At 36.9% G+C, this 23146-nt stretch overlaps 2 protein-coding genes across 2 annotated transcripts in view; one reads left to right on the top strand and one right to left on the bottom strand.

The window, feature by feature from the left end:
* Nucleotides 1-10147, bottom strand: part of ODF2L (outer dense fiber of sperm tails 2 like) — a 31711-nt gene extending 21564 nt beyond the window's left edge. The window contains 6 exon segments of the mRNA XM_070939412.1: nucleotides 1416-1547; nucleotides 2051-2177; nucleotides 4784-4947; nucleotides 6558-6722; nucleotides 10032-10120; nucleotides 10123-10147. Coding sequence (XP_070795513.1) covers nucleotides 1416-1547; nucleotides 2051-2177; nucleotides 4784-4947; nucleotides 6558-6722; nucleotides 10032-10120; nucleotides 10123-10147 — 702 coding nt within the window.
* A 12630-nt stretch (nucleotides 10148-22777) lies between these two features.
* Nucleotides 22778-23146, top strand: part of CLCA4 (chloride channel accessory 4) — a 36394-nt gene continuing 36025 nt past the window's right edge. Inside the window, exon 1 of the mRNA XM_070941075.1 lies at nucleotides 22778-22930. Coding sequence (XP_070797176.1) covers nucleotides 22778-22930 — 153 coding nt within the window. The remainder of the gene's footprint in view (nucleotides 22931-23146) is intronic.

The raw sequence follows: 23146 nt of genomic DNA, 5'->3' as shown, positions 1-23146 counted from the left end.
AGGCAGTAACAAAGAAGACTGGATGTTACAGTTTTTCTACATCTGGAAAGTGAACAATCACCCATTTCTAGTAAATATATACTGTAAATATGTGCTATATTTATACATAATTTAGAGAACGAAGAACAAAGCAAAATTTACTCCCATTACCAAATGCTAAATACAGCTACAGAACTCATAAAAACAGAACTACCAAAAATGTCTCTGTCATCCAGGTCATGGTTGTCCCAAAGGTGCCTTTTCAAGGAAAAGCAAAGTCCAGTTGCCTTTTGCAAAAGCACCTTTGGGACAACTACCAAAAATCTATCTTCTGTTAATAACTTCTTTTGCATTCATTTTTGCATATTCAGGCAATAAAGGGTAACTTATTTATGAACTCTGCATTTGTTTTTTCCCCTTGCGGGATTGGAGCAGCACACAATATTTAAAAGCAAAAATCTAATGCATAACACAACAAACTACCTACGATATTTTTCGGACTATAAGATGCACCTAAATTTAGAAGAGAAAAACAACAAAAAAAAGTTTTTGGCCTACGTTTTTTTGGCCCTTATCCAGGCTTTTTTTGGCCCATTTTTGGGGCTGTTTTCAGTCATTTTTGAGGCCTTTTTTGGCCCTGTTTTTGAGGCTTTTTTGGCCCGTTTTTGAGGCTTTTTGGGGCCATTTTTGAGGCTTTTTTGGGACCGTTTTTGAGACTTTTTTGGCCCATTTTCAAGGCTTTTGTTGGCCTGTCTTTTTGGGAAAAAGCCCCCAAAACGAGCCGAAAAAAGCCCCCAAAACAGTCCCAAAAAAGCCTCGAAAACAGTCTTAAAAAAGCCTCAAAAATGAGCCAAAGAAAAGGCCTGAAAACAGGGCATGCAGAGGCCAAAAAAAATGGCTGGCGGGTGGGCGGGACTTCGGCAATATTCTGTCTATAAAGATGCACAGACATTTTTGTCCCCTTCTGGGAGACAAAAAAGCATGTCTTATAATGCGAAAGATACGGTATTTTGTCTACAAACAGCTATTTTGCTAGAAGAGGAATATCCAGGGTTTTTTTTCCCTTTGGTGAGGTGCATAACGTAAGTAGATTTATTTCAAGAAAGCAAATACTTCTGCTTAATGTTCATGATTATCTGGGTCAGCCATCTGATAGATCTGCCACGATGGAATTTTTATTTACAAATTGATCTAATAAGCCATTCCTAAGTTACTTTGTCATTGAGTGGCTTCTTCAGATATGGAAAGCGACAGAAATTTAGGGACAGATTACTAAACCTGAAAACATCATTACTCTGATAAGACAGGTATAGAAAACCTGGTATCTATGTTACATTTTTCGGTGAATGCACAACTTCCCTTTGAAATCCTAAATCAAAACGGTTACAAATATTTAATTCCCTTTTAATTCATGCAATAATTTACATCCTTCTTACTTCTTTTTCCTTGCTTGACCTTAATAGCCAGCTTAAAAATTCCTTCATTTTTCTGATAACTTCTAGCTCCTTTATAAGTAAGTCCTCTTGCATAGAAATTGTTATTTCATCAGAAGCAGAAATACAACAAGCCTAAAAAAAATAATGGTTAAATGAATCTCCAAAAACTCTTTTTAATGTCAGGTTTACTGTTAACATTATTATTTTAAAACAAGCCATCTTGAAATACAGGTAATTTACAGGTAATATTATTCAAATAGAACAGCTTGCTACAATGCATATGAGTACTGGAACATTAAAAATTTTTTTTAGCAAAATTAAACTTCAAATCAGATATGAACTGATAATCTGATGTAATGTCAATGATGTTCAATATTTGTATTGACTTATCAGAAAGTAATGAATCATAAACTTATCCAAATATTTTTTTTAACCCAACCCAAGTTTCATATTTTTTTTGCAGTCTCTTGCGCTGAACTGAACACTGAAAGATCTCTTGCATTTCTAAATTTAGTCAGAGGATAGTAGACAAAGGGGGAAAAAATCCATTTCCATGATCACAATTCTGCTTATAATTCTTATGATCTGCAGTTCACCTGATTTAGCAGTGTTTATAGATAACTAACTGAACTTACTTTTGTAATTCTAACAAGACTTTCTTTAAATGATGGCAAAAACATTTCTGCTGAGTTAACTGCCAGCTCTGCCTCATGAAGCATTTCCTGAAAAGCAACTTTATCTTTCATAGCATGCTCCCACGACCTAATAATATAAAAATGCAAACAGAAATGCATTCTGTATTATAAAATATACAAAAACTGTTTATCCAGCCCTTTATTTATATTAATTAAAACATTGCTCATACATGCTTAATCATGATTTATTGAATATATTGCAGCATATTAAATGGTAAATCAGGGGCAAAGCATTGAGGAAGAGCTAAAAGCGCTTACATTACAGAGTAAAGACTGACAAACTTTAAGAAGCAGGACAGGAAATGGCTGGGGATCATTACTTTATTCTTCTCCCGATACTTTCCTTGACTGCATGAATATATAAGCACTTTGCAGTCTTGGTATAAACCTCTGTTTATAAGACCTGTGACTGGATTCATACAAAACACAAAGCCAAAAGCGAACTGCAGTGATGTCTGAATCCATTCAAAGTGTGTAAGATTACTTAATTCTTTGGACTGTCACATAATCTTTTTTTTAAAAAAATATAAAGATACTGTTTAAGTTATTCCAAGCATTTTAATTCCAAGCACTAAATATTTTAATTATGTAATTTCACTATGTAGTCTTTTACAAATCTTCCAACTATGATGGATATCTAGAAAATAGGAAGAAATTAGTGGGATTCTTGATTCTCTCTGAATGAATGTTCTTCTTGAAGACTTTTCATTACCAGATTAGATAGCATCACCAAGGCTGACATAGGGATGTGAGCTTTAATAACATGAATGCAACTTTCATTTTGTTATTTTCTATATGATGTCATATAGGATGATGTGATATATTCTAAGTAGAGCAGTCCTCTTTAAGCTGCCTGTACTTTTTGAAATAAAAGCATTTGTTTATTTATTTGTATCCTGCCTTTATTATTTTTATAAATAACACAAGGTGACAGACATGCTTACTATTTCTTCCTCCTTGTGTTTCCTATTTTTACAACAACCATCCCGTGAGGTGAGTTGGGCTGAAAAAGAGTGACTGGCCTAAGTCACTGAGCCAGCTTTCATGCCTAAGGCAACGTAAATCAGGGATTAAAATTCACAGGCTCCTGACTTCTAGACGTGCATCTTAACTACTACACCAAGCTGATTTTTAATGTTTTACAATAATAATTATTTGACGTTATCTGAAGGACTGCTTCTTCGCAGTCACTTCTACATATCCCAACAGGTCCATCAGAAGGGGTGTATTACAGGTTCTGTCCATTAGATAATGTCACCTGATAGGATCCAGGAGAGGGTCTTTTGTAATGCTGCACCTGCCCTATGGAACATTATTCCCCTCATCACCCAAATTCAAGATGGACCCAACCCCAAGAGCCTGCTGGAAGGGTCTGAAGATATGGCTATTCCAGGGTTGTCAAACTCGCGTCATCACGGCATCATCATGTGACGCATCACAAAGTTTTTCCCCTTCTCTAAACCGGACACTGGGGTGGCCCATCGTGTGATGCATCTGGCTGTAGGCCGCGAGTTTGACATCTCTGGGCTATTCCAGGTCTGGTCTGTGAATCAAATAGCAATGTGGAGCCCATAAAATGACTGCACTGTTCTTGAATCAATTGTGCTCTCCTAGTGATTGTGACTATGTTTTAATTGTTCCAACTGATTTAATGTTTTGTCATTTAATGTTTTGTCATAAAACGTATTTTATGTTTTGGTTTTTTGGTAGTATGTTTTAATTGTGAGCCACCAAAGCACAAATGTAAGATGGATGGCCATATGAATTGAATGAATTTAATCTTAATAAACTAGGTTTCCGATGAAATTCTGGATATAATGTTCTTTTTAAGAGAGTCATCTAAACATTTAGCCTGTTTAGATGACTCTCTTAGTCAGCCTAGGAAAACTCAAATCTGTAGATGGTAATCTCCTATTTAGGAAAAGAAACACACAAAAACACACACATTTTCAAGTTCTATAAAACTCAGTGTTACAAATAAGGAATGGGATAAACAAAAAGAAAGAAAAAAATCCTAAATTGTCAATTATGTCAGCTTTTTGCGTACATTTCAAACCAGACTCATACCGGAGTTTGTAAACTGATTGTGTTTGCTAGTAATAAATGACACTGAGATTTACACATTTATGCATTTTTTCCTCATGGATCAATATGATTTTAAAGTACATTGCAATGGTATAAAAAAAGGAAATCCTGAATCTGTACACCTACAACTAACCAACCACATATTTTGTTGCCAATAGATACTGAATCTTCAAGCTCTTCTCCCACAAATATGACATGCTCAATGATAATCTATCCATTCTTTTGGATAATCTACTATTCTTTTAGTATTTAAGAGAAAGGAATGAAAAAGATTTTGTAAAAATGAGTTTAAGATCTAACAGTATTCAATAAGTTTGTTTTAAAATTCAAAGGTATTATTTATGTTATTATAAATATATGTTCACTTTATTGCTTTCAAGACAACTCTGGCGAAAAAAATTACCTACAGGATTTTCTAAAGCTTTGGCTCAACTTTTAATCCATCTTTCCACAATCTATATATAGGCAGGATATTCTTGGTGTGATAGATATAATAATAATGATAAAAACCAAATACATTGTAAAGAAAAAAATCTGACTTATAGGATATGTCCTAAAACCCCTTTTACCATCAATCTCAAAGCATACCATTTTGTTTCACTTGTGTTCAGGCTTTCTTCCAAGGTGCTATCCTGGGGTTTCTCCTTAAGGGATGGCAAGAGTTCTCTCATCTTGCTCCGATGTTTATTCATAAATCTGTTGTATGAGATCCAGTTTTCCTTCAGTGATTCAACCTCTTCACTTTCTGCGGGCTTATAAAATATTGGTTTTACTTCACTCTTTATTTTTCTTCTTCCATCCCCAAACCCTAAAGCAAACTTTACATCAAAATTATGACAGTCTGAGATGCTAATATTTCCCTCTCTTCCTCCTGACACAACTTATTACTAAGTAATAATGTTTAATCAAGACTAATATTTAATAAGAGTATTTAACCAAGAACAGCAAACCACTAAAGACATATAGATTTACTGAACCTTTTATTTTAAGTCATAATAAGTGGCTAGTTGTAAAATTGCTGTAATTATAAATAATTATTATTATATCAAGATTCAAGATACCAACAGAAGAAAACTGCTATATTTTCTATAATTTCTGTACTGATAGGATAAAAGGAAGGAAATATGTATCTTCTATATCCTACTTGGCTTTTATTAAAATAAATAAATAAATTTTCAGACTTGGAAGGCTGATATCAACCCTTCCAGGTAAGCCAGATAGGAAACACAACTAGATGACCTAAATCTACTTTATTATAAGGCTACATTAAAAAAAAATTACAAGCCTGAAGGTACAAACCTCCTTGCAACCACTTTTAGCTGTCTGATCAGTTAGGCCAGGTTCTTTCTAAGCTACTTTCTCTGACCATTAAGTGACTGCCTCTTGTCTGGTAATCCTGTAGGTGGCATTTCTTTTTCTTGTCCCCCAATGTCATCCACAAATTACATTACACACATCTGACCTTATCTTTGACAATAAATTAATTCAGTTTTTCTGTAATTGCCATGTCCTCTTTGTTCTTCTTTTTACTTTTTTGTAATATAATGGCACCAGCTGATTTATTGCTTCAAATACATCTTTTAAAAACTTCATTATACCTTTTTAGTTTTTCTTTTTGCCATATTGTCCTATAATTAGCTTATAGTTCTGGAATTCTTTATCATCACATTATCATTTTCCTTTCTCTTTTTCTTTCTTTCTTATGATACATTTTCCATTTCTAGAAGGAAGGGATCTTAACTTTCAAGTTTAGTAGTGAGTCATGCTGACTTCTTCCTAAACTTCCTGAATTGTCCCTGATTAAATAGGTCCCTTTTTGTTTATTTTACAGGGACATGGCACACTTCTGACAATATTTCCAATTGCTTTTTTTGTCTTTTTAAAAATGTACATGGACAGATCTATGAAAAATCAAGTGACAGACAATGAGGCAGGGTAGAGTATCTATATGGTCACACAGTCTTCAGTCTTAAATGTAGTAAAAAGACTTGATTAGATACATATGCATTTCAAAACTTTAATTAATGTGTTAAGCTTAGGCAATTGCCAATGATGCTCGTCCCACTCAATTACAACTATATGATATTATTAGCTCGGTTAGAGGTGTTAATATCACATCAATTAGCGCAACATTTATTATGTCCATTTTAACACACTTCAATATATGCATGAACTTAGATAAGTTTCTAAGTCTCACTGATAAATTATATATCACTAGATAAATATACAGTTATACATCTATCAACAGCTATGTAAAAGCTTTAATCAATACCAATATAAAGAAGTACTATTTGTAACAGCTAGAAATACTATTTGAAACAACTAGTTTCCAAGTGAACATTACAAGAATAACATCACTTACATGCATATCTGATTTGTCTATTGATTCATTTAATAAATACTTTCCAAGTTGGCTGGATGATTCTGTTCCAAGATGATCTTTTACAAAGCTTGAATCACATGATTGAATAATGCAACAAAATTTTTCTGCTTTCCCAGAAGCAAGACAGGACATATGGTTCATTTCCTAAAATAAAGTTTTTTGTTAGTTAGCAATATATAATAATATATAACTATAAAAATACAGTAGTGTTTTAAATAAAATCCTGCAAAATCAGACACTCTGAAAAATGCATCAAAGTTAGACGTATCCTGGCACGTTTTAAGGAATTGTGGAAAAGATCCAGAGAAAGTTGAAATACATTTGTTGCCTTTATCTTGTGTTTTTCTAGCGGGACAGCAGAATGCTTCTAAACCAAGGGCCATTTCACAAGATAGCTGTTATATGGCATAAAGATCAACTGTTTAAAGTAAAAGTAGTGTAAAACTATGTAAGTGAGAAATAGCAACCTGTTGCATTGCATCATATTTGAAAAAAAATACATTGTGAGTTTGTGGTACAAATGTTACAGTTGTACATCTCCTTGGGTCCTTGCGACATCTTGGCTGCTTCCTGGGTGGCGGCTTGGAAAGGAAAACTCATATATTTTTCAATAACTTACTGCGTAAGTGCTAGAAGAAAAGAGTTTCCTTTGGACATTGTAAACAAATCGCTCTCCTGACCATTCAAATTGGACAGACACATTTCATCATCTTTCTAACAAATAAGTATAGATATCTATTTCAATCTTAATCATATTAAAAAGAACTCTGCCTAGTCATGAATAACATATGAATGCTAAAGTTGATTTTGAAGTTAATTTATTCTCATTGTGTTATTTTGTCATTGTTTACTTTATTGTTCTATTATTTTACTTCTGTTTACATGCATTTTCAGTTTTTCTTATTATTGTAAGCCACCTAGAGTAGCCCCACAATGATAGGCGGCAAATGCATTTTACAAATAAACATCATGCTCTATGCTAATTCAATGTTTTAAGAAGAGAAAAACAACCCTCTTTAGTTTTTTTAATCTAAGGCTATAAAGATATCATGTTGCTCTTTTAGCCAAGCGCTATAATTTCGATTAATATATTGTCTAATAAAACTATTTCAGGATTTTCACAATTCCACTGCCCAATCAGCAGCACTCTTTAGTTTACAATTTTTTCCAGATTGTATTTGAAACTGTAGGCCTTAACTTCATCACCAAATGCATTAGATGATTATTACAAAATTATTACAAAGCTAAAATGCAGAAAAATAAATGGGGACTGATATTAAAAGACAAGGGTATCCTACTTTGGATTATTAGGTATAGAATTGCTGTACAAATTATTTATTTATATTTATTTATTTATTGGATTTATATCCTACAATTAAACATTTTCTTCAACGGCTTACAAAGATAAATAAACATCATGATTCTATCTAAGAATATCTTATAAACAAAATATTATATGCTATAATCGCAGGATACAAAGAGTAGATTCCATAGATTAGAATTATGAGAACTGTCCCTCACCAAAGAGCTTTCTTTCCTACTAGATGCAATTACATATCCCTAAAATTTAGACGATGAACAAGAACTTACACTTCCAAAAGGTTGTAAGGTTGTACAGCGTGAAGATATAAAAGATATGGCTAGTCATGATGGGATGAGCGGCTCAGATAAATCCTTGATTTATGACAATTAGGCTTAGCACAATATGTCAGTCCTTGACTTATAACCACAATTAGGCCCAGAATTTCCATAGCTAAGCAAGATGGTTTTTAAGTGAGTCATGTCCTATTTTACAATCTTTTTCATCTAGATTATTTATTTATTACATTTTTATCCCCCATCTCACTGATATAGCAACTTTGAACGACTTACAATATGCAAATGACTGCACTTCTTAAGTGAAGTGATTTGCTTATCGTATTGTTGATAAGTGCAGCACTTGTTAAGTGCAGTTCACAATCACTGAGCAAATCTGGTTTCTCCCATTGACTTTGCTGATCAGAAGGTCTGGGAAGGTCACAAATGGCGATCACATCCCAGGATACTGCAATTATTATAAATACATGCCCATTGTCAAGTGTCTGAATTTTGATCGTGCAACTGTGGACATGCTGCAATGGTCGTAAGTGCGGGGACTGGTTGTAAGTCACTTTTTTCACTGCCACTGTAAACTTTGAAAGGTTGCTAAACAAATAGTGGTAAACCAAGGATTACCTGTAATGGATATCAGAAGGTGAAAAATGCCAGCACCATCTGAATTAGTCCATAGCCTTCACATATAGTAGAAGATGCTGTAGTGTTATTCAAGATGCTGATTTCATGACAAGATTCAATTCCTGGGTGATGAATTGAAGAAGACATCACCTTCTTCTTTAACTTTAGCAGCAAAGTGTCTTGGGCTTGCCCTAATCCAACATCCTTTTGAATGTTTCTGGATCCTACGCTATAAGCACGTTCCTTATATTAGAATTCTATGGCAATTCACAGTATATTTTTTTTCAGTTCCAATATTGAGTTTGGAAATTGATCCTAAAGTATGACAATAACCTTAATGAGTTGAAAGATGCACAACACAGCTTCCACACGTAATTAACACCTCTTTGGTAACTGGTAATTATTGATAGGGCTCAGAATTATTTTTACATTGCAATTCTTCTCATAGACATGTCTTCTCATAGACATGCTATAAAGTCAAGAATGTAAAAACAATATAAAACTGGGAACGTATATATATATATATATATATATAATAACAAGTAATTTGAAAGCTGCATTTTGTTTCTGATCTCTCAATGAAAACTGAAATTAGCATCTGTAGTGAGGGAAATATACACTATACATACTCAACAAAATATTTTATCTATTGGAAATCTAAATCTTTCTACACCCCCCAATTTACAGATCGATGGCCCCCAGTTCAAATTATAATCTAGAAACAGCTCTTGCTACTAAAAAAAACCCCCTATCACACTCCTCACAGCCTTCTACACAGGGTTATAAGCAAACAAATATTCCTAGGGTACCCAAAACTGAATCAGCTAAAAATTCCTTTACTTGAATCTCATTTTTAACAGGGGCCTTATATTAATAAGCAATCATTTCTAGAAGAAATAGAGAGACTCTATGGACAGAGTGGACAGAGGCATGCTCAGTGGCAAAGGAAAAGGCACTCTAGACATGCTTAGAAGCATTCTGCTTTCCAGATTGCAAATTAGCTTTGTTCCTTCATCGCCGTCAATCCTGAGCAATCATGTAACCATCATACAGAAAAGTGCAAGCTATTTTTTTCTGGGGGGAGGGAGGGCGCTATGCAAAGAATATAACAGCGGGGGAAGGTTGTGCAGCCCCAGGACCTTTCTAAGACCCCAAATCAACCCTAAGATATCATAAACCAGGAATCTCCACCTTGGGACGTGACCCAGCTTTCTCCCCTGACCCAGTTAGCGACATTACCCCATTGCTCTCCATTGCCGCCGCCGCCGCCGCGGTCTCGGGCGGGAAAACCGAGCTCCGCTTCCTTCTCTCCCTGGCAACAACCTTAGGAGGGCCGCCGGGAATCGTCCGAGCATGCTCGGCTCAACTCCGGGCATGCTCAGGAGGGGCGTTTGACGCCCTGCCTTGCCCTTACTTGGGCGCTGCTTTTAGCAATGGGCTCTGTTTCTGCCTACCCTGTAAAAGTGTACCACTTTTCTTTCGGTAAAACGTAGTAGTAGTAGTAGTAGTAGTAGTAGTAGGAGGAGGAGGAGGAGGAGGAGGAGGAGGAGAAAAGAGCAATATTTTGATTTTGAAAATTCAGGAATTATCCTTGTGAAACATGAATAGAACATGCTCAGTGGCTCCCTACGAAACCGATGCTATTCCCCCGGCTCGGACTCAATGTCATGTCAGTTCGATTTTCTATCCCAGCGGAAAACACGTAAAGCTCTACGAAGCAAAAGCAAAAGCGAATCAGCTTTAGGTATTAAATGAGGCTTTGGCAAAAGCCTGGTTGGCGCTGAAGACTGCATTTAGGGAACAACGCGAAACGCAGCTGAGGTTTCTGCAGTAGCTACAAAGAGCAGCTAATCCTACCCAAGATCTACAACAAGATTCTTGGCTAATAATATACCATTCTGGGTTTGTTTGTTTTTTTGAAATTTCAATCATAAACAAACGCTTTTATTTATGTGCGGAAATAAACCCGATTAAGTTCAGTGCAGCTAAATAAATATGCCAGGATTGCCGCCAGGAAAAGCGAATCCGGACACATCAAATTTCGCGTGGACTGGATTTTAATCCCAAATTAAGCGCGCGGGGAATAATAACAGATGTAAATATATAAAACAGCCCCGCGATCTGCTTCTATTTGTAACTGTAAGCCTTTTTTTTTTTTAACCCGTAAACCATGCTAGGAGTTTTTTGGCGGAAGGGGCAATGAAATTATAAATGCTTGAAATAGGTTAACTCACCGTTAAGTGCACGGCTGGCCAGCCGCCAGGGAACCTTCCATATGTCGCTTCCCCGGGGAAAGTGCGGGAGGTGACGAAAAATCCCGTTAATACATTCCTTTAATAAATCAGAGACGATCGGCTCCATTTTTCCAATCTATCAAACTGCACCTTTCCGGTGCAGCCTGGTCTTTTTCTTGGCCAAACAGGTCTCCAGCCGAGATTTGAGCGGGTTTCTCGGGCTGAAGGAGCCCCCAGTTATGCTGACTTTCCGCCTCAGTCCTTAATTTGGCTGATTAGGAAAAGCCCGATGCTCTCCGGCTCCTTGAGTTGCTCCAAGTAGGCGAGGAGAGGGAGTGACGCCGGAGCATAGTTCACTGAGGGGAGTCTGGATTCTTGAGAACGTTTCCAGGATTTGAAACATCATTCCCGCTCTCTTCCGCTTGGAGGAGGGATGCTTCACGCGCGTCAAAATGCTTTGAAGAATAGAATAGAATAGAATAGAATAGAATAGAATAGAATAGAATAGAATAGAATAGAATAGAATTTTTTATTGGCCAAGTGTGATTGGACACACAAGGAATTTGTCTTGGTGCATATGTACAAAAAAGAAAAAAGAGCAGAGGAGCCCTTCTCAAATTAAGCCCTAGAAGCATTCTCTTTTTTTTTTGAAAAGTTTTTCAGTTTTATTTCTTATACATATAATATAAAATGTACATTTTCTTATATATAATTAATCCTACATATACATGTTTTCCTTAAAGAAAGCATTAAAATAAGGCATTTTAATTACATTCGGAGTTGTTCTTCTACCCTTTCTTCCCTCATTTCGCAACAACCCTTCTTCTTCTCCTCTTTCCCTTCCCTCCCTCTTCTCCTCTCCTACTTTCTCTTCCCTCCTCTCCTACCTCATCCTACTTCCCCTTCCTTTCCCCCACTCCTCTCTTCTTTCCCCCCTACTCACCTTCTCTTCTCTCCTACTCCTATCCCATACCCTTCCTTCCTCTCCTTTTCCCTTTCTTCCATTCCTCTCCCTCCCTCTCCTCTTCCTACCCTCTACTCCTCTCTCCTTTCTATCTTCTTTGCTGTGGAATATTCTCCTTTGGTATCCCAACAACTGCTGTATTCTAATAGTATATACTTTCTTTCAATTTCTTTTCAGATTTATTCTATCAGTATTATCATCATAATTGTACATTTATTCTTATTATCTTCTTTCTTTTCTCCCCTCCCATCCCCCTTTTTCATTTACTCTGGTGTCAGCCCTAGAACCATTCTCATTCATTGTCTGAAACAATTCGCATAAATCGATTCACAATTTGTTATTTAACAGAACAACAGTTGGAAGAGATCTTGGAGGTCTTCTAGTCCAACCCTCTGCTCAAGCAAGAAACCCTATACATTTCAGACAAAGAGCCTTGGTACTACAGTGGTTTAAAGCACCCTGTTATTAACACAGCTGCCTGCAATTTACTGCTGGTTCGAATCTCTCCAAGGCTCAAGGTTGACTCAGCCTTCCATCCTTTCTAAGGTAGGTTAAATGAGGACCCAGTTTGTGGGGGCAATAAGCTGACTTTGTATAAATATACAAAAGTATGAAGGCTATTGCTGAGCACATTGTAAGCCGCCCTGAGTCTCCGGAGAAGGGCGGCATATAAATCAAATTAAAAAAAAAAAAAAATGATTGTCCAATCTCTTCTTAAAAACCTCCAGTGTTGGAGCACCCACAATTTTTAAAGGCAAGTTATTCCACTGATTAATTGTTCTGTCAGGAAATTTGTCCTTAATTCCAGGTTGGTTCTCTCCTTGATTAGTGTCCATTTATTGTTCTTTGTCTTGCCTTCAGGTGCTTTGGAGAATACGGTAGGTTGACCCCCTTTTCTTTGTGGCAGTCCCTCAAATAATGGAATCATATCACTCCTAGTTCTTATTTTCATTAAACTAGACATATCCAATTCCTGCAACAGTACTCCATCACACAGAGTTGTTGTGTGGAAAATAGGAGGAAGTTGACTTGGATATGTTCACCACTTTGAGTAATTTGCGTAATTATTTTCGTATGAGATTTCTACCGTATGCAATATAATCAGATTTCCAACTGCTTATAAATAAGATAAAACAATACATGAAACCAATAGAATAAACCCAAATCATAAGGATATCAGCCCAAACTACCAGGCTAGCAAGAGGTCAAGAAGATCAGGGAGGGACCCTAATGAGCAGCAGAGTGGTCTGCAAACTAATAACTCATAAGAGACCAAGTTTGGGGTAGTGATTAAGGCACCAGACTAGAAAGCAGGACACTATGAGTTCAAGTCCTACCTTAGCCATGAAAGCCAGCTTGATGACTTTGGGCAAATCATTCTCTCTCAGCCTAATTTCACAGAGTAGTTGTGAGGAAAATAGGAGCAGGAAAGTAAATTGGATATGTTCGCTGCCTTTGTAAAATTAACAAAGGCAGGATACAAATAAATAAACTTGTTGCTATGGCCAACCTCATGCATAGGGACACCTTGAGGAACAGAAAGCTTGGCCACTTGTATTGCTTTCAAAGCCAATAGTTGGAAACATTTTCTTTTATGTTTCAGATAGACTATTCCTGTCCTTGGAGACTTAATCAAATATTGTTTTTCCTCCTCCCTTTTCAACATTACCAAATGCCATGTTAAGGGACAAAGATGAAACATAATAAACTTGAAACCCAGTAAACGTGTTCTCATGATCCATTTAGGATTTTTTTTTAAAGGTAAAACACAGGTAAAAGATTTAAAAAGTCACACACCTTTACATTTTATTTGTTATTGGCCCACATGGAATCAACAATGCTGAAATATTTCTGTGTAAAGTAAATGATATGATTATTGATAGAGGATAAAAGGCAAATTTGTCTTGGAGGCAGCCCAGGTTAGGCAACAATACAGCGGATTAGACAATAACAGTTGGGAAAGCAAAAATGTGCCTTTTTCCTACGGCTGAGAGAAAATGACTTGCCCAAAGTCATCCAGCTAGCTTTCATGGCTAAGGTAAGACTTGAACTCACATTCTTCTACTTTCCAGCTTGATTCCTTAGATCAAATTGGCTCTCATTACAAATTTGTTTATTTTCTTTGGCTTTAAGAGAAAAGAAAGCAAGTATAGCACATATTTAGCATCAACTAGTCTCATCTTTATAGTTTCAAATGCATTATTAAGGATACATCCATTAGAATGCAAAAATCACTTAAATTTTGCTATACAACATATGCTAGCTTCAGATCTTCTGAATCACATTTCTTAAACTTCCTTATTACTGACCATATACAGTATAAGCTTTCCGTTGCTTCGTCATCTAGACCAGGTTCGTCAAACTCACTTCATCATGGCAGCGTCATGTACATATCACAACTTTTCCCCCTTTGCTAAATCAGGCATGGGCATGGCCAACGCCTAACACATCCAGCCCATGGGCCGTGAGTTTGACAGCCCTGATCTAGTCAATCTAGATCTAGACAATTTTTTGACTCCTTTTAAAAACATGGCATTCCTTTCTCAAATTCTCTTTTCTATATAGAATTATAAATCGTTAACTTTCATACAAGCAAACTTTATACATTTATGAAAATCAAAGCTGTAAACATGGCAGCAATACTTATCCATGCATTCCATTCATTTCCAATAATGCAGTTTACAAATAGAAAGGCAGAATGGGGCTAGCATTACTTTTAATATACTTTGCACTGGAGTTTGGGAAACAAGTTTCTGCTGGGTTGTGGATTTGCATTTTCTTCCTCTTAATTAGCACATGTGATAAGTAAAACAGTAAGTTAATCAAGAATTAATTGAAGAAACCAGCTGACTAAAATTAGGACTGATTAAATGATTACCGGACTGTCTTTGCAGCACTGACAAACAAATTACAGACAGGAAAACATTTGACCAAGACACTCTCACAAGATTTTCAAAACAGAACTCTTGTCCTATTTCTTGGGGGAAGGGATAAAGAAAGGAAAGGAAAAGGAAAAAAGAGGTTTCTCTCCACATCGCCTTGCTGGCTAGTGGAAAAAATATTCCTTATAGCTTAGTTTTATTAAAGTGATTTAAATCAGCAGTCCCCAACTTTGTGACTTGATAGCTGGCTGGTGGGAGGGGAGAGGGGAACCAGGCCGTGTGAACTGTGGGCTGGCGCACACGCATGCGCACACAACTTGATTCCTGTGAGTGGCGGACCAGCACATATATGCATGTACATGCACAACTATGTGTGTACAATTTGACTCCCACGACTGGCGGGTCAGTGAGCATGTGTATGCACACACAGCTGGGCTGCAAGTTGAGCTGTGCAAGCCTGTGTGTGCACGCCAGCCAGCTACTCATGTGGCCCAGTTGCAGATTGCCTGGCCTAGGGGTTGGTGACCCTGATTTAGAGGAAAGAAATGTTTAGCAGTTGCAAAGGGTCTGAATAGGCTGCAGAGCAGGGGTGAAATGCTCTCGGTTTGGACCGGATCACCCGATCCGGTAGCAATGGTGATGGGTTGTTCGGAGAACTGGTAGCAAAATTCCCTGCCCCCCCCCCATATGCAGCTGAGCCACGCAATCATCAGAGGCTTTTTAAAATTATTTTTAAAAGCATTTTTTCTACAACCTCTTCAGACAAAAAAATGTTTTTAAAATTAAAAAAAAAAGCCTCTGAAGATCGCGGCTCAGCTGGGATCGTCAGAGGCTTAGAAAAAATGCTTTTAAAAGCCTCTGACAATCCCAGCTGAGTTGCCTGATCGTCAGAGGCTTTTAAAAGCATTTTTTTACAACCTCTTCAGCCGAACAGATTGTAGAAAAAATGGTTTTAAAAGTAAAAAAAGAAAAATTGGCCACGCCCACCCAGTCACATTACCCCCCCACCAAGCCACGCCCACAGAACCGGTAGTAACAAATTTTACATTTCACCACTGCTGCAGAGTGGAGAGGGATTAAAGAGTCCGCACCCCTCCTTTTCTCAACCTCCAACTTTTACTTGGAGGCTGGTGGTAAAATGAAGAAACTGAAGGATATATATTGCTTTCTTTGGGTTATCCCACAATCCTTCTCTTCCTCTCCCAGTCAGCAGCAGCAGCCACTTACTGATTACTGGAAAAGAAAGAGAAGAGAGGGGAAGGGGGAAGAGAGGGAACAGGGAAGAAGGAACCTCTGCACACTCTTCCTGGCCGTTTTCTCCCTCTCACATACTTCCCTAGCTTGTGCTGTCCCCCCTCCCCATATGCTCTCCCAACCTGAAACCCTTTCAATTATTCTTGCAAAATTATTTTCGGTCTATGATTTGTTGTGAGCAACTTATATTCAACACCCAGAGTTCTTATGGTAAATGAGCATCTTTACAGATTTAATAAATATAAATAAATAAAATACAAGCACTTCAATATAATAAGAACTCATATAGAGAGTCAGTCTGGTGTAGTGGTTAAGGTGCTGGTCTAGAAACTACACAACTGTGAGTTCTACAGGTAGTCCTCGACTTACAACAGTTTGCTTAGTGACCGTTCAAAGTTACAATTACACTGAAATGAGCATCCACATGGTCATGTGATTTACAGTTGGCTGCTTGACAACTAACAAACATTTATGACGGTTGCAGTGTCCCGGGGTCATGTGATCACCTTTTGCAACCTTCTGACAAGCAAAGTCAATGGGGAAATCAGACTCATTTAACAACCATATTACTAATTTAACAACTGCAGTGATCCACTTAACAAATGTGGCAAGGGAAGTCATAAAATGGGGCAGAATTCACATAACAAATTTCTCACTTGGCAACATAAATGTTGGACTCAATTGTGGTCATAAATTGAGGATTATCTGTAGTCCTGTTGCGGGCATGAAAGCCGGCTAATGAAGGTGGTATACAAATCAAATATATAAATAATCTAAGCTATTAACTAAACCTACTCTCCTACCCAGGGGTGAAATGTAAAATTTATTACTACCGGTTCTGTGGGCGTGGCTTGGTGGGGGGGGATGTGACTGGGTGGGCGTGGCCAACTTTTTTTTTTTTTAACTTTTCAAAGCATTTTTTTGAATGCTTTGATGAGTTGATGATCAGTCAACTCAGCTGCGATTGTCAGAGAGGCTTTTTAAAAAATGCTTTGAAAAGCCTCTGACGATCCCAGCTGAGCCGCACAATCATCAGAGGTTTTTTTTTTTACTTTTAAAATCATTTTTTCATCGGAAGAGGTTGTAGAAAAAATGCTTTTAAAAGTAAAAAAAAAGCCTCTGATGATCGTGCGGCTCAGCTGGGCATGGGGGGGGCAGGGATTTTTGCTACCAGTTCTCCGAACCACCCGCCACCATTGCTACCGGATCGGGCGATCCGGTCCGAACCGGGAGCATTTCATCCCTTCTCCTATCCCACCCTCTCAAAATGCAGTCATTGTTTCTGCCATGTTTCCTGTGGTTGACTTTTCCTTTCTGTCTTCATGGGCCATGTCTTCAGTCCACTTCAATCCTGCTCGACATAGCATCTTCAGTTCTCTTGCTCTAGCTTTCCAAACTGCTTCTCAGCCTCTCTCAAAAGTGAAACTCCCAGTTCTTCATGCACCATGTTGACTCATTTGACAGGATTGCTCTGATATTCTTCAGATGAAGCCTCATTAAACCTCTTTTCCATTTCTTTCTCATGAATAGTTTTTCTGTCATTAGAGGACAGAAACTAGCAGGGTGCTAGTTTCAAACATCATTTCCTTCTCACTCTGCCTACCACACCCAAAGAGAGGATTTTATATTCATTTTTGAGGTAACTTTCTTCCTTGTCACCAAGATTAGTTTCTTTTTCCTCCATACTTTGGCCTGTCCCATTACATAACCTTTAGCACTGACATAGTTAAACCAAGAGTCGGGAACCACTAGCACATATGTGCGAGGGGAATCTTTACCTTAGTTAAACTATAATCTGGAGTTTACAATAAGAGCTTTTTTATCTCTTCCCCAAATCTAAGATTCAATCTTCTGCACCCTTCAGTTATCCATTTTTTTTTATCTTTCTTGCCTTGAACCTCTTTTATGGCAACTTAGAGTTAAGAGTTTTATGCATTTACTAAGTTACTATTATTGAGGCTGGGCCAATTTTACACTAGGAAAAGTTAGTCAATGTTAGATAATTGAACAACAAGAAAGCTTATGTGAGATTCAGTATACTGGCCAAAGGATCTGATAATACACCCTTTCTGAACCATTCCTAATATTGATATTATTTAAGTAAATAATAGCTCTAACTTTAAACATTACAGCAATTATTCTGAAGAACTATATGTATGTAAGTATGTATCAGGGGTGGGTTCTAAATTTTTTTACTACCGGTTCTGTGGGCGTGGCTTATTTTGTGGGTGTGATTTGGAGGTCATGTAACAATTCTTTAGGATATAGCAGAGGTACTGGTCTACCAGGCTTTTAACTGCTTGCAGAGCTGTACCGGTCTACCCATTTGTTCTTGGAGTGTTCCGGTCTACCTATTTGTTTTTGGAGGCACCGGTCTACTCATTTGTTTTTGGAGGCACTGGTCTACCCATTTGTTTTTCGAGCCCACTGGTCTACCACCACACTGCCTTTTAACACTGATCAGCTGTAGGGCGGCCCTTTGAAGCCCCGCGGCAAGAGTTTAAACAGTTTTTTTCCTTCTAGCCGATCAGCTGGGACTCGAGAGGCAGTGAATAGATTCGGGGCGGGGTCAAATAAAAGGTAAGAATAACAAGGGGGGGCGGGAGGGCCCAGCCCCCAAACAAAGAGCACTGGTTCAGTGATATCATATCATCACCGCTACCAGCTCGGCAGAACCGGGCAGAACCCACCACTGGTATGTATGTGTGTGTGTGTATGAACCGGTTTGCTACCAGTTTGCTGGCCGCACATGTGCGTTGTGCGCCAAGCACACTCTGCGTGTGCATGCGCAGTGTGCACCAAATGCGCACTGTGCATTTAAAAAGCATGCACAGTACATGCCAAAAGGAGGCTTGGGAAGGTAAGTAGAACAGCGAAGTAGGGGGTATCAGCTGTGCCGCATGTTTTAGCTTTGCTAGAAAGCAGGATTTCCTGCTTTCTAGCAAAGCTAAACAGCGCGGCACACCTGATCGTCGGATTGTAACTTTTTTAACTACCGGTTTGACCGAACGGGTAGACCTGTTTTTGGTTTGGGAGTGACTCCTAAAGAAAAGAAGAACAAATTTTACCAGGAAAGGCACAACCTGAGGAATGGGGTTTGCTCAGAATGGTTTTGCATATTTCCAAATCAATCATAAACTGTCTTCTGTCCTTTGATTTGTAAAGCCCTGCTATTTCCTCATTTTTAATTTTGTTATTGTTTTAATACACAAAGAGAATAAGACAACAAAGAACCAAAAAAACACAAACACAACAACAAAATAGAAACCTATTTTTATAACATAGAAAAAAACCCATATTGTTAAATTGTAACTGCACAGAAAATGATTAGTCTTTTTATTAGGCCAGTAAAGAGCTAGTTTATAGACAGAAAATGAACACATATTTTCAATTTTCAATCCAGCATAGTAATTCCACAGTTGTCCAATTTTTCCAAATTATTCTTTTTATGATATCACAAGCTCAATAATGCTAGTAATAAAGTAATATTCAGCAATGAAGTACTCAAAAGTTAAGCAAGAACTCATACACAGAATTACATATAACAGCTCAAATTTCAAAGTCCCAAATGGGAGTGCTTCCTATTTCAGGTAACATCAGGGCATTGTTTCAGATGTCAAACAGACACATGAAGATAAGCAAAACGAAGCTAAGCAGAGAAGCAAAGTAACACGAACTAGAGTCTCTGAAGATAAGTTTCATTTACCACAGGACACGTGGAAGAATAGTCAAGATTCAGTCCGGAGTTCAGAGAGCCCAATCAAGCTTTATTAGGCAATCCGTTAACCAATCTTTTAAAAAAAGTTCAAGTTTCCTATACAAGAAGAAAGCACAAGAACAGGATTTCAGGATAGGAAATCAGATGGTTACTCCCAACAGTGAAACTTGGGACAGGACTATCTCTTAAATCAGATTGCAGCCAGTTGTTCTTAAAATATAGAATAATATGATTGTAAAGAACCTTGGCGGTCTCCATGGCAGGAGATTTAATACAATTCTGGACAAATGGCTGTCCAACCTCTTCTTGAAAACTTCCAGTGCTGGAGCATCCACAACGTCTGAAGACAAGCTGTTCCACTGATTGCTCTCACTTTCAGAAAATTTCTCCTTAGTTCTAGTTGGATCTCTTTTTAATGTTTTTCCACCCTTCTTGTCCTGCCCTCAGGTGCTTTGGACAATAAATTAACTCTCTCTTCTGTGCAGCAGCTCCCCAAATACTGGAAGACAATTATCATATCACCCCTAGTTCTTCTCTTTGTTAGATTAGGCATACCTAGTTCCTTCAAACATTCATCATATGGTTTAGCGTCCAGACCCCTTATCATCTTTGTTGCTCTTCTCTGTTGGTCTCTCTCTCTTTTTTTATTATAGTGACCAGAATTGGACTCAATATTCCAAGTGTTATCTCACCAGTGCAGTATAAAGTGGTGCTATTGCTTCATTTATTCTTGAAACTATCTCTCTGTTCATGCAATCTAGGACTACATTAGCCTTTTTGGCAGCTGCAGCATATTGCTGGTTCATACTTAAGTGGTGATCTACCAGATCTCTCTCACAATGGCTATTATTGAACCATGTACCACCTATTGTATATCTGTGCTTTTCATTTTTCTTGCCAGTTTTCTCATCACTAAATTGCATTTTGTTGGATAGGGCCCAGTGTTCAAGCCTGTCAAGGTCCTTCTAAATCTTGAGTCTATCATCTAAAGTGTTAGCTATTCCCTCCAGCTTTGTGTCACCTGCAAATTTGATGAGTTCCCCTTCTATCACTTCATCTGGATCATTTATCAAGATGTTGAAAAATACTAGGCTTAAGACAGAATCTTGAGATATCCAACTGCATGCTTCCCTCCATGTAAATGTAGTTCCATTGAGGACTACCCACTGTGTGTGGTTGGTTAGCCAGTTGTGAATCCCACATTGTTCTATCTTACTAAGACATTAGGCTGTGGTCTACTCTGTCAAATGCTTTACTGAAATCTAAATAACCTATGTTACTAACACTGAGTGAGTATCCTTTAATCCTTAGTGAAATATGTTTTAAATACAAGTCTAATGACATTTTTTCCCAAATCAACGGGAAAAAGAGCATTAGCAAAAGTTACAAGTGGACTAAGGATCCAGATAAATTTGAAATAAGATTTTGGAATTAATTATAAAAACTCTTCCCATGGGAAAATGTTTTTTTAATTCTATTTTTTAAATTTTGACTTAATTGGATGACACTAATACAGAATGAATTAAAATATTTTAACTGGGTATATTGATGTTCCAACAGGCAGGGCTAAACATACGAACATGTGAATGATTTTTTAAATGTTATCTAATTCTGGGTTTTATTTAATTGACCAAACTAAGTAATAATTTTAATTAGCAATTTTATGATGTTTGTGTGTCTATATTTTTCTTGACTGTACACCGCCTTGAGTCCTATGGGAGAAAGGCGGTATAGAAATATAATAAATAAATAAATAAATAAATATTGAAATATATTTTTGTACAATGGACTTAGAAGTTAATTTTAAGAGTGTCTGTTTCTAAAAATAATGTTTTAAAGATGTTATGAAAGAGAAATAAGTTTTACCTGACAAGATTGAGACAGATCTTAAAGTGATTTAAAATGACAGGTTACAAGAATGATATGGAAAAATATGCTATGCTGGATAACAAAGGGAATGGCCGATGTTAATAATTTAAAGGAATATAAAATAACAAGTCAAGAGTGTGAACTGGATAATTTTCCTAAATTGGATTTAGAAAAAAAATTTTTTTTTAAAGTTTGAAGAATTTTATGAAAAGGGACAGAGAAAAAATGACAATGTTTTCTAGGACATTATTTGAAGGGTCTAAAAATCGAGATTAACCATAAAAGGAAGGAATATAAAGATGGTTCAATTGATCAAAGTTAAAATAGATATTTTGTTATCTTTGTAACTCTTAATACACTTTTGCTGATCTGGACTGAATATTAAGCCTAAAAGGTTTAGGGATGAGAGATGCGATATGAGAAGAATAAATCACTTGCATTTTAGAAAAAATGAAAGGTTTATAATTGTTTTGATGAGGACAGTCACTGTTTAATATATTTATTATTTTCTTACTTTCTTTTCTCTTTCTCTTTTTCCTTTTCTCCCCTGAACCTTCTACTCTTTTTTCAGTTTGTATTATTTTTTACTTTTAAATATAATCTTTAATAAAATTATTACAGGAAAACCACCCCCACTCAATTTTTGGAGAAATGCAAATAATAGAACATCATATGACTTTTATCCAAATACTGACTTCACAAGTGGGGAAAAAGTTAAGTTCATTTTTAAACATGAAGTGAACAAATTACTTTCCTATAAGATGAATATTCTAAAAAGTTCATTTACTTTGCAATGTTTATAGAAGAACAAAAGAATGTTCTATAAGTTCATTAGGAATGTTTACAATGAATAAAGATCAGAACAAGGAACTTCAGTTTTTATTAAACTGCTGATATGTAACTAAGAGAATACAAAAAAATAATCAATAGCTGAATCACTCCGTCAGAACAAAGTCCCATTATAAAATATTCAGGAGTGGACTGCATGTATAAATAAGTGCAGATGTAATACTTCTGTGTCATCCTTTCAGTCAACGAGGGTGAGGGAAGTAGTGCCAGCAAAGATGGCACTCAGTCAGGACATTTTGGTGGTAATGATGCTACTATATGGAGTAACAGGCACCATGATCAACCTCAACAAAAATGGCTTTGAAGACATTGTTATTGCTATTAATCCAATGATACCTGAAGATCCCAAAATTATTACCAACATAAAGGTATGATAATTAGACATTTCTGAATATATTAACTTTATAATACATTAAAAATTCTGCTAGATATATAGTGCTAAAATCTATTGGCCTTTTGTAAATAATGAGGTAAATTGCAAGATGTGTGTATGTGTGTGTTATGGTGGACAACTTCCTGTGTCAAGGGACTAGGCAATTCAAGACCAATTTGATGATAAGAAGAGACATTTTTTGACAGGCAGC

This window comes from Pituophis catenifer, unplaced genomic scaffold (assembly GCF_029215685.1).
Source record: "Pituophis catenifer annectens isolate HBS135680 unplaced genomic scaffold, rPitCat1.0.hap2 SCAF_3, whole genome shotgun sequence".
NCBI classification, from domain to species: Eukaryota; Metazoa; Chordata; class Lepidosauria; order Squamata; family Colubridae; genus Pituophis; species Pituophis catenifer.
This window is presented reverse-complemented; position numbering and strand designations above follow the sequence as displayed.